We start from the raw sequence: 11,986 nt of genomic DNA on the forward strand, positions 1-11,986 counted from the left end.
CTTGATTTCAAGGCTTTGGACCCATGACTGGTCAGGCTTGGGTGAGAAGAACAAACATTTCCATGGGCCATATTGACTATAAAACAGATGTTGACATTCAGTTCCAATGAGGTGCTCCCCTTCAGTTACCTTGTGCCTTAGTTGGGGTTAGTTTAAGGAGTGGGGATAACTTAAAAATTCAGATCAAAAACCTATGAAGTATTGTAGTGGCCACGTTCTGGCTTGCCCAGTGTAGTGTCGTGCCTCAGATGCCTTCTGCTAGAGGACCACGACTTGAGCAAAGCTAACTTTCCTTTCTTTTCTCCCTGCCAGGCGGAATGCTTATTCTCCTTTCCTTACATGGAAAGTTTTAGGCCAGCTGCCTTTCTGTTTTTTACTGATTTATGTTCTTGCCCAAGCTCCAGCTGCTGCGAAATATCCTGTGCCCAAAGAAGCCCTATTCCTTGGTGCTATTTGCCTGTAGCCTGAAAAGTGGCTCTGCTGTTGCAAATAGGCCTGTGTTAGAATTGGCCAACAATGGCAGATCTTTGATCTGTGCAGTATCCTATAGATAGTTCTAAATGTGGCTACAAGTGTTGCTGGATAGAATAATCCAAGGCATGGCAGAATGCATATTTTGTTGGAATAAATCTTGCAGAGTGACTTGGTTACGTAGGTGTCTCTCTCTACCTCAGTGCTAGGGCTAGACTAACACATAACCTGGATTATGTGCCATAAGCAATGCTAGATGTACTACTACAGCTTTTACCACCAGCTATTTTAGCCAGTTTTCAGATAGGATGGTCCTGTTTTAAAAACTTTTAAGCAAAGTTTATTGTTAGATTAAATTACAAGGTTTTGTAACACTTAAATCTCTCCACTGCTGATCCCTTGCTGTGTCCTGCCTCCTTCCTCCAGTGCATGTGTGAGAAACTTTCAACTAATGCTTATGACAGCATTCTACATTTACACCACTGTTCTGAATTAATATTTTATTATGATGCAAGGGAATTTAGGTATATACTACTCAGCAATAGTAAAAGATGCTTATTCTACTATGCATGCCTGTTCTTGCTGTTATTTTGCTATGGTTTAACACCTGGTAAATAATAATGCTTCTGGTTCTCCAGAAGAAACTTAGTCATGCTGGCCACATGACCTGGAAGCTGTATGCCGGCTCCCTCAGCCAATAAAGCAAGATGAGCGCCACAACCCCAGAGTCGTCCACGACTGGACCTAGCAGTCAGGGGTCCCTTTACTTTAATGAAATGAAGATGGGACAGTGCATTCCAAATGAGACTTTACCTGTATGGCTTTCTATTGGAACTGTTGGCCTTGCCCAGTCTATTCGCAAATATGGGATAATGAGCTCCGTGGTCTTATGATTAAAAACTATAGGCTGTTCTCATGTGCTCCCTACTGAACAGTCAACAGCATTTACTGCTCAACATACCGTATTTTTCGCTCTATAATACGCTCCCAACCATAACACGCACATAGTTTTTAGAGGAGGAAAACAAGGATAAAATATTCTAAACGAAACAGTGGATGTATGATTTTTGTGGTTCATGCTGTGGCCACAGACATGTGATCTGACGGTGAGTTTGGGGTAGCCCAATGCAAAAATCCTGAGGATCCATGTGGATCTGTGCTTTGTAACCACGTTTTAAGTGGGGAGGGAAGGAAAAGCACTCGAGACAAGGAGCACGTGCGGAGCAAGCTCTGCTTCTCTCCCTCCCCCCCCCCCCCCTTAGCGAGCTGAAAAACTTTGCTGGAGGGACAGAGAGCCTGCTTGCTTTAAAGGAGGCTACCGGACAGGAGCCTCTTACATGAGTGTAAGCAGCTCCTGTCCGGTAGGCTCCTTTAAAGCAAGCAGGTTCTGCTTTTCTCCCTCCCCCCCCCCCCCCTTAGCGAGCTGAAAATCTTTCCTGCTATTTCCAGCAAAGCGGGACAAGATACAGAGAGCCTGCTTGCTTTAAAGGAGCCAACCGGACAGGAGCCGCTTACACTCGTGTAAGCTCCTCCCCTCCCCTCCCGCTTTGGTCCTTTAAAGAAGCAGGCACTCTGTCCCTCTCTCCTCCCCATTCAGCGGCTCTTCTCCCGCTGGAAACCACAGAGGAGGGAAGCATTCGCTCCGTAACACGCACAGACATTTCCCCTTACTTTCTAGGAGGAAAAAAATGCGTGTAATGGAGCGAAAACTACGGTATGTATCCTATCTTGACACAAGTGCTCACAGCAGCTTATTCAAATTTGACTAGTGTAAACATTTGGGATAGTATGTCTTGTTTGAGATAATCTACAGTTTTCAAATACTATATGCCTCCTAAAATACAACAGGAAGTTTAGTAGCAGATATCCTGCAAGTGTTCCTGCTTGTAGGTAGGCTATGGCAGCAAGTCCCATTTAAAAAGAGCTGTGTGTAGCTGATGTGTATAGGATCACACTGTGAGGGGGCACCTAAATGAGCTTTTAAAGTATAAGAAGCTACCCAGTTGTGAAGATTTTAATCAAACCATTATATACACCAGTGATAGCCAAGTACTGCAGATCCCTTGTTTTTCAAAAGCCAAGTCAGGGACCCCCTACAATTGAAAATTTTGATCTCTCTGGTAGTTTTAGTTATGCGAATGGAGCTGCGGACCCTCTATCGTCCACAGGCCACCAATTGTGAACCACTGATATACACTGACCAGCAGTGGCTCTCTGTGGTTTCAGACAGGCCCTAGCTAGAGATGGCAGCAATTGAACCCAGCACCAATGCATGCAAAACAGATTCTCTACCATGGAGCTGCAACCCATTCTCTGGATTTAATCATTACCTCATCTGTTTATATGCTGGAAGTGACGGGTTACATGTATTAAAATATGCTGTAAAGAGAGATGCACAAGGACTTTAAAACTTCATGGATGCATCTACTTCCTCAGTTTGTAGTTGGGGATGGGGGGAAATTGTAAAGGGAATGAGGCAGACAAACATTCCTCACTGTCAGGGCCTGCCTCCACAGCTCAGTTCCTGGTAGTAAACTGCCTTCCACTAATTCAACTCCAGCTTTTTCACAGTAAAATACAGGCATTCTTAGTTACTATCATCCCAGGCCCAGAAGCACAACCTCCTTCCAATATCCAATCTGATAAAGTGCACAACCAAGTTAGCCCCTGTTGCCCTCCCTACTTTCTGATATTGACTCTAGCTAAGTGGCCCACGCTTCCTATCTTCAGCTATGTGCACATAACAGTTTCTACTTCCTGCTACTCTGCTATTAAATAGTTTTAAGCTTTTGGTTGTGGGTGGGGAATCTAAAGAGATGGTGATTGAATCCAATAGGATTCAATCACCAAGTATTATGTAGCACTATGTATACGTTTCACCATACACTGTTTAGCCTCAAATCTTACAAAGTTTTAGTACACAGCAGCAAGGATCCTTTTTTAATTGGTAAGAACAGTATTCGTATGGGAGAAAGAATATATACTGCAAGCATTTGAACAAGAATACAATCTAGAAACCAGATTATCAGAGTAGCTTGATCCAACTATTCTGCCACAATAAGGTCTTACAGCCCCCATAAGTGCTTTTGTAGCCACTTCTTAGCCCTATAAGGAATTAAACAGCCCTTGGTAGAAAGTGCATGTTGTATCACTGTCAGTAGCCCAGCTACTGATGGGCACCTTAGCTACTACACCCAAGATGATTATTGCTCATTACTATTTCCATACACCTTGATGCACAGTACTAGATACCTTATCATTTGTTTACTTCAAAACATTAAAAGCCTCATTTTCAACACACCTCATACTTTGTGTACCTGTTGTCTATATAGGCTAGGGCTGCATATTCTCTTGGGAAACATCAGAAACACTAGCTTTAAGATAAGCACTCTGGTCTTCCATCAGTAGTTTATTTGGTTTATTACAAATGATACAGGCCAGATAGCCAGCAACAATTAAATCCACTTTGATATATCAGTCTGTTGCTTTTATCCTATCCTAGATATCAACCCCATGTACCAACCCCATTTCTTAAGTGAGAGTGAAATATTTATTAAATTGTTTAAAATTCTGTACACAAAGCAATAGGTTAGAGTGTGGGCTCAGCGGATGCCTTGATGGATAATGCTACTCTTGGTGCTGCTGTCTTTCTCCTTCTTACGGGCTGGGTCCAGCTCGAAACACCGCCAGAGCCTCAGTGTTTCATCTGCTGCTGCTGAGGCCACTGTGGACCCATCTGGACTCATAGTCAGGCTTAGCACTCTAGCTGTGTGACCTGGGGAATATTAAAAACAAAGGTGTGCCATTTCCAGCAGACAAGTGGAAGGAACAATGCATGTGTGGCTGTTTCCATTATATGAAGGCAGCAATAGCCACAAATTAGAAGTTGGCTAAATCTGGTACTTCAGCCATTTCCATACCATCTATCTGAACTTACCTTTTAACTCTGTGACCTTGGACATGGATGGGTATTTCCATACCACGAGCTGGTTCTGGGCAAAGCCATGACCAGACACAAGTTCTTTGTAGTTTGTAGACCAAAGTACTGCACACACCTGTCAGACATAATACAGTGAGTACCAAGAGCCCAAATACATCCTCATGTATAAATTGAAGAGACTGAGCATCAGCTTAGTATCCAATGCTGAACTGCTCTTTATTTTCCATTGAGAATACTAGATGAACCTACCTGAGACTGTGCATCCACTGTATTGAGGCAGGTACCCGAGCACACACTCCAGATCCTTATATGCCGGTCACTTGTTCCACCTCCCGTTGCCAGCACATTGGACTGCCATGGACTCCAAGCTACAGCCTAGAAGAAAGGTGTCTTAGGTTAAGCTTCCCTATTGCCAGCAACATGTCAAATGCCTCCTACATAAAGAACTACTTACCTTAACAGCTCCTTGATGCTGTGTGAAAGTCTGCACAGGCTGAAATGATCCACTATCCCCTTGGATGCTTGGCCAGACATTTACCAGGTTATCATTTCCTCCACTGGCCAGATAGCGACCATCAGGTGACCACTTGAGCCCACACACTTCTTGCGTATGGCCAGCAAGTGTTGCCACATGGTGCTCTGCCACACGAACATCATGATGATGAATGTGACCGGTCCGTGACCCGCTGTTAAGAGAGGCATAAGATTTAGTATATAAACCCAAACTCAAGTGCTAAGGACAACCAATATCACCTCTTCACTTTGGAAAGAAAAAAAAGTTCCAGAGAAGGCAGTTTTGCTGTACTCCTGCTGTTATATTTATATCCTGCCTTTCCCCCCAGAACCAGGCCTCAAGCATGAATAAAGACAATAAAGTGATACAGATAATAAATGGAAATTAATCAATAATATTAAACTACATAAAAATATTTTTTAAAAACTAGTAGAAACAACAATAGTGTTAAAAGCCCTTTCCTAAAAAACAATCAGTTCTCAGAAGCCTACTGGAGTAAAAGTCTTCACCTGCCAGCAGAAGGACAAGGAGGGAGCCAGTCTGGCCTCTCTAGGAAGGGGGCTCCAAAGTCTGCAAGCCCCACCTGCATCACCACCAAACATGCTTGTGAGGGTGGTGTGACAGAAGGGCCTCCCTCAAAGATCTCAGAGCACAGCCAGGTTTGTATAGAAGAATACAGTCCTGCAGATAGCCTGAGCCTAAGCAAGTAATGCTCTCATGAATCCCTTTGTCTGGGATTTGGGCCATACCTGGATAGAATATGGCTGTTCCAGCTCAGGGAGCTCACACGGGATGAGTGACTGACCATGTTTCGTAGACGCTTCTTCTGCTGGATGTCCCATAACTAGAATCACCACAGACAATATTTAGTACAGCCATCTGGCTAAACTCGAGTACTGCCAGGGGGGTTGGAAATGGAGAAGAGTATATACCAAGACAAGCCCACTTTGCCGAAACCATTTAAAATCAATTGGAGAAATGCAACCAAGCCATGGCCCTCAAAGGAACTAGCTCAGTCATGTCTCAACCACGAACATACCCACACTTCAGTAGTTCCCACAACCTGCCAGGTACCTGCTGGTAATCATGACCCCAAAGAGTAACCACATAACGCAGATTTCTGCATTGCAGGGGGTTGGACTAGATGACCCTTGGGTCCCTCCCAACTCTTAAGATTCTATGAACTTCTGGTAGAGATCATGAATATCTCTGTAAACCATGCCCCTTGGAAAGTGGTCAAAGTCAACAAAGCTTAATCAAGTCATTAAAGAGACATAACCCCTACCTGAACCTCTGCGTTACTTGTGCCAATTGCAAGGTAGTTTCCCTCTTTGATCCAAGACACGGAGGAGATGTAGTCATCTGGGTGTTCCATCTGCATGAGCTGGATTATTTCTCGGGACTCATAGTTCCACAGATACACTGTTTTATCCAGAGCCACAGCCAGGAAGTTGAGGGCGCTCCAGTCAATGAGGTTCAGATCTAAAACAATAGATGAATCGCCACTAGCCCCTTCCTTTTCCTCTCTGCACACCTCCCCATCCCCCATTGTAACGCCTGACATGGCTCCAGTTTCTCTAACAACCCCTCCCTCTCCACCCACAGTAGCCAAGGCAAATACCACATGGACACATGGAGGCATAAGTCTTCTGCAGTGTGTTACATCATCACAGAACTGACAGGGATCCTATAAAATACAAGCACTGTAGCTACTTACAGTAGTCGTTGCGGATGTCTGGGGCGTCCAGAATCCGGTCTGACATGGAGGCTATGTATCTACCATTCTTCCGAGAGGAGCCTGGTGTGTTCTTCTGGCTGTAGAGCACTTTGAGATTGTTCTGGTATCCTGGGGTGGGGAAGAGTGACCATGATTACGCAGCCCAAACCAAAGTCAGCCATGTATTTGCTTCCACTGTAGTTGACATAGATCTAGTTTCAGCTCATTTACCCAGCTGCTGAAAGGCCTAATAAGTCTTCTAACACATCTGGGTTTTCAGCTAATTCTGTCAAAATGCAAAGCAACTGGGGTAAGCCACCACCACACCATGAACAGATCAAACCATCCGCAAGAGAAGCTTCCTCCTCACAGGCACTGCACTTGAGTTATGCTGCTCTTTCAGCTAAGGGTGCAACCCTTTGCATACATATGTAGGAGAGAGCTCCACTGAGAAGCTCCAAATAAACCTCCAAATAAACATGTACAAGAGCGCACTGCATCAAGGAGGTTAATTCTATTTATTTTTTTTTAAAAAGGAGAACCCTAATTCAAGAAAGGACTTCCCTGCTGCTGTTTCATGTAAAAGGCTATGGGCTCTGGTTGATGACCCAAACCAGCACAATCCTAATAGCTTGAACAAAATGCAAGCAAACCACCTTGTTTTACTAGCATAATACAGAATTACACAAGCGGCAGCCTATAAACCAGAGTCACTGCTAGGCTGCAGACTGGCAATACTACTTTCCTACCACTCAGGAAGGCATCATTGCCTTGAACAATTCTCACTCTGAAGTCACAGCATAGCAGGGCGAGGGTGCCATCCGCATGAACCGGATTATCAGGAAGCACCACCATAGCATAATAAAATAAAATAATAATATATATATTTTTTATATCCCATCCATCTGGCTGGGTTTCCTCAGCTACTCTGGGTGGCTCCCAACAGAACATTAAAAACACAATAAAACATCAAACATTAAAAACTTCCCTAAACAGGGTTGCCTTCAGATGTCTTCTAAAAGTCAGATAGTTGTTTATTTCCTTGACATCTGGTGGGAGGGCTTTCCACGGGATGGGCGCCACCACCAAGAAGGCCCTCTACCTGGTTCCCTGTAACCTCACTTCTTGCATGGAGGGAATTGCCAAAAGGCCCTGGGAGCTGGATCTCAGTGTCCGGGCAGAATGATGGCAGTGGAGACGCTCCTTTAGGTATACTGGGCCAAAGCCATTTAGGGCATCCCTTTTGAATCCTTGCTATTTCTACCATCTAAAAAGACCCTGATGTTGGGAAAGTGAGGGCAGGCACAAGGAGAAGGGGACAACAGAGGACGAGATGGTTGGACAGTGTTCTCGAAGCTACTAAAATGAGTTTGACCAAACTGCAGGAGGCAGTGAAAGACAGGAGTGCCTGGCGTGCTCTGGTTCATGGGGTCACGAAGAGTCGGACACGACTAAGCAACAAAAATACCTTCAGTGTCTTTCACCCACAAGGAAAGCATCTGGTCCTACCTTCAGGGGCATTCTGAGGCTTTCCACTCAGTCGCAGGATCTTTGCCTCTTCTACATCAAAGCCATTCAGGTTCATTGCCCAGGCCTTCTGATGCTCCTTGGGTTGGAAAAGCAGTCCCATTAAAAAAATAAAAATGAATTAGTAGTCTGTCATACAACAGGAATGGAAAACATTATCCCTCCAGATGTTGCTGACCTCAAATTCCCATCAGCCCTAGCCACATGCCATGCTGGCAGGGACTTATGGGAGTTTTGAATCCCATAACATCTGGAAGGCCAAAGGTTCCCAGCTCCCTTGCTCTTACAGTATAGACAGCTAAGCAATTATATGCCTGCAGGCTGACATGAGCAACAAGAGCCAAATCAGAGCTGGAAGGTTTGTATGGCATAACCTCTTACCTCATCGTCACCCACACAAGCCAATATACTGTAAAGCAGGAAGCAGGTGAAGATTTGTCAATCTTCTGTAATTTTATCAGCTAAACACCACCATCCTAAGATTGGAGATAAGAGTAAAGGGCAGCATTTCCATCCACCCTCATTGGCACTGGAGGGGAGGATGAGGAGAAATGCTACCTTTTACCTAAAAACTGATCTTTGATGTGATGCTTAACACTAAGATTGGATATACAATCTCTCTGCATGAACTTAAGAGATCCTATCTAAAGAGCTAGCAGAGGTGCAAGCATACATGTGTGCTACCTGCCTGTGACAAGGGAGAGAAGAGGCACATGCATCTTGTGGAATTTGTTTGGTTTGCCCTTCCTACTGCTAGAAAGCAACCCCTGGAAATGTGGGCAAGTTCAAATCCAATCTTTGGGCTGAAATAGGCTCTCCTGCCCTGTATCACATAGCTTGAGTTATTTACTTAGCTACCCATAAATGACAGCCTAGGATTGTGTACTGGTCATCTTGATTTTGTAGCTAATATGAGCAAAATGGCCTGTATAATGGCTGGGTTTCAGAAATCTAGCATGTATTATATTATCCCATGTCTCATTAAGCAGCTGCCTCTGTACAGCTACTAACCTACTGTCAGGAAGCCTTCTTGGCCAGTTATTATATGTCAATATCTCCCTGCACCATTTCTATATGGCTTGCATGAGGAACAGTTGTTCTTTAATATCACAAACTCACCTTCTTGGTGGGGGTATCATCAGAAGACTCCTCTTTTGTCAAGAGGAAGCTGGCCACATCCATTTGCATAGCACTGCGATTAGGAATGTATCTGTCCCCTCCAGTTTTGTTTGGAGTGTTTTGTGCTTTAGAACCAGACTTGCCTACAAGACGGAGAAACAGCAAAAAATCTATTGCATCTATTGATAGATAAGATTTGATTCATAGAAAGGAGTACTTCTGTGACTATTCCACAGTGCCATCAAGGGATGTAGTGGATCTGCCACTCCCAAGATCTAGTTGGGAGAAAACCACAAGACAAGCTGACGACATATGCTAGGTCAACCCATAGCCTCAAACATTAAGATGTGTCCTCACCCTCATAAGATACAACAGGAGCCTTACCTGGTGTCTTGGAGGGGGTCTTGCTTGTGCTGTGAGGTCTGTTAGCTGGCTTCATGGGTGAAGGAGCTGTAGCATCTGGGGTATGTCCAGAGCTGGCGGCAGCAGCCTCCTTGGCTTTGCGCTGCCATCGGGCAGGAGGGACATTGGGAATAGGGGCATCTAGCTTCAACAGCCCGTGCAAGTCACTTTCAAACAGGAACTGTGCCATATGAATAGGGCGCTGTGAGGATAAAGCCAGAAAGGGGACGTAAAACAAGTTAGCAGCTGCAAACAAAAGGCCAGCAGAGACCATGCAATACACATCTGCAGTAGGGTTGGGTGAGCAGGCGTGTTACTCCCCATTCCCAGTCAGTTTGGCCTAGCCCTAAGCTAGCAAGTCTAAATTTGGATCAGAAGGAGGCTCACACGTTTGAATGCTCCTCTATACAGAAAGCTGCGTTTTTCAAGAAGGGCCATATTGCACCCCCTTCCCATCAAAATTTACTTTTCTAAATGCAAAGGAACTCCCCGACTCTGCGCCCCATGCAACAGCATCGACCCATGGGAGCCTCCACCTGAAGTCTGAAGTACAACAGCCCAGACACAGGTTCTGCATCTAAGTGGGGAAACGACGTAGCAATAAGGAAGTTTCTTCGTACTTTACGACCCCTGGAGGTTTCCTGAAAGGGTGCACTGCTTTTATAAGGTGACTTGCGACCCCAGCCGTTTTCAACAGCAGCACTAAAAAGAGTGGCAGGGGTACCTTCTTTCTATCTCGGCGTACTGCACCGCCCAACCACCCAGCCCGCCGGCCCCGGGAAGCTCCCCGTGCAGGGTGGGCAGCCCCACCCGGGCCACGCGCGGAGATGGGAGGCAGGAAAAAGCCCTACGGGCGGCGAGGAGATCGAGGGAAGCCAGGCGGGTGCGGAGAAGCTCCAGGGGCCACAGCAGCGACACCGCGGGCCGCCTGGAGGCAAATAAACCGGACTCACCTTTTTTCTCGATCTGGAGGAAACTCTGCCGAGCCCTTCCGCCATTCACGATTTAAATTCGCCTCTCCGAGCAGCGATTGGCCGTTTCGAACGCGCCGGCCGCCGGGAAGCCGAGGCCAACGGGCAGCCTTCGTCTCTCTCATTGGCTCTCCGACGGCGAGGAGGCGGGGCTCCGCTAGGGCAGGTCTCTGAGAGGGAGCCGTGAGGCTCCATGGATAAAGCAGGGGCGTTTTCCTGAGTGCAGGCGCTTCCCATGATGCCTAGCGGCGGCAGGGGGAGTGGGGAGAGAAGAGGGCAGCGGGGTTGCCATGGCGCCGGACGCCACAATAACGTTCCAAAATTCCAACCGAGTCCTGGAACCGCACGTCCGCTACGGCTCATTCGCGAGAGGGCCGCGGAATGTTTCGCGCGTGCGCATCTCCCGCCGAGGCATCCCGGGCGGGTGCGCGTGGTGCGGTCAGAGTTCTCCGAAGACGCTGCTTCCCCTGCTGAGGACTCTGAGCCACGTGGTGGAATTCGTAGGGTGGATCCTGCCCAACTCTCCAATTTATATAGGGCCATTCGGGAAAGGGATTGCCTTTGGTCGTCTCTTCTTTCCCCCAGGAAAAAAAATGCAACAGGAGAAAGCGGCCTTGTATTGACTCAGGCCGTTGGGCCACCTTGCACAGTACAGTGGTACCTCGGGTTAAGAACTCAATTCGTTCTGGAGTTCTGTTCTTAACCTGAAGCACCACTTTAGCTAATGGGGCCTCCCACTGCTGCTGCACCACTGCTGCGCGATTTCTGTTCTCATGCTGAAGCAAAGTTCTTAACCCGAGGTACTATTTCTGGGTTAGCGGACTCTGTAACCTGAAGCGTATGTAACCTGAAGTGTATGTAACCCGAGGTACCACTGTACTGGTCTACACTACTGGCAGCGGCTCCTCAGAGTTTGAGGACGAAGTGTTTTCCCAGCCCAATGTGAATTCGCAACGATTGAACCAGGGACCTCTTGCATGCATAGCATGTGCTCTACCACAGGAACACTTCCTGAGAGCCAGGGGTGGCAACTTGACTAAAATATTGTGGGGGGCTCAGGTAAGCCCCGCCCCGCCCAATTGATCACATGATGCAGCACATGCCCACCATTTGAATGGCAATGCCCATCAACTTGGGAGGAGTGCAAAGGGACCTCAGCGCCTAGGAGTTGGCTCCTGTGCTGAGAGCTCGCTACTTAAGAGATCCTCAGGAGAGGCTCCGACTTTCAACAGGGAATGCCTACAGTGCCACCCCTCAAATTCTGAGTTGCACCACCTATTAAGACAAAGCTGCAAGGATAGTAGCAGAGCTTAGCCAAGATTGTC

The 11,986-nt window shown here is 46.5% G+C and overlaps 1 protein-coding gene across 3 annotated transcripts; it reads right to left on the minus strand.

The window, feature by feature from the left end:
• Positions 1 to 3,860: 3,860 nt before the first annotated feature.
• Positions 3,861 to 10,778, minus strand: CDC20 (cell division cycle 20). 3 transcript variants are annotated; one of them, XM_028733796.2, is made up of 11 exons: positions 10,644 to 10,778; positions 9,673 to 9,892; positions 9,289 to 9,431; positions 8,152 to 8,248; positions 6,643 to 6,771; positions 6,211 to 6,407; positions 5,675 to 5,769; positions 4,866 to 5,097; positions 4,661 to 4,786; positions 4,409 to 4,526; positions 3,861 to 4,246 (listed from the first exon to the last, which is right to left on the minus strand). In XM_028733796.2, the coding sequence occupies exons 1-11, from the start codon at positions 10,686 to 10,688 to the stop codon at positions 4,074 to 4,076; spliced, it is 1,575 nt and encodes a 524-aa protein (XP_028589629.1). In that variant the 5' UTR covers positions 10,689 to 10,778; the 3' UTR covers positions 3,861 to 4,073. The 3 variants fall into 3 exon arrangements, with proteins under 3 accessions (XP_028589629.1, XP_028589630.1, XP_028589628.2); XM_028733797.2 differs by lacking the exon at positions 10,644 to 10,778 and adding an exon at positions 10,542 to 10,614; XM_028733795.2 differs by lacking the exon at positions 10,644 to 10,778 and adding an exon at positions 10,415 to 10,510.
• Between the last annotated feature and the right edge of the window lie 1,208 nt (positions 10,779 to 11,986).

This window comes from Podarcis muralis, chromosome 5, assembly GCF_964188315.1.
Source record: "Podarcis muralis chromosome 5, rPodMur119.hap1.1, whole genome shotgun sequence".
In the NCBI taxonomy this organism is placed as follows: Eukaryota; Metazoa; Chordata; class Lepidosauria; order Squamata; family Lacertidae; genus Podarcis; species Podarcis muralis.

Bases quoted from the DNA above. Each gene is read 5' to 3' on its own strand.
- CDC20 (XM_028733796.2), bottom strand. From the start codon at position 10,688: ATGGCGGAAGGGCTCGGCAGAGTTTCCTCCAGATCGAGAAAAAAG. The intron at 9,893-10,643 runs GTGAGTCCGGTT...TTATCCTCACAG, and splicing joins CCTCCAGATCGAGAAAAAAG to CGCCCTATTCATATGGCACA. The intron at 9,432-9,672 runs GTAAGGCTCCTG...TCCGTCTTGTAG, and splicing joins GACCCCCTCCAAGACACCAG to GCAAGTCTGGTTCTAAAGCA.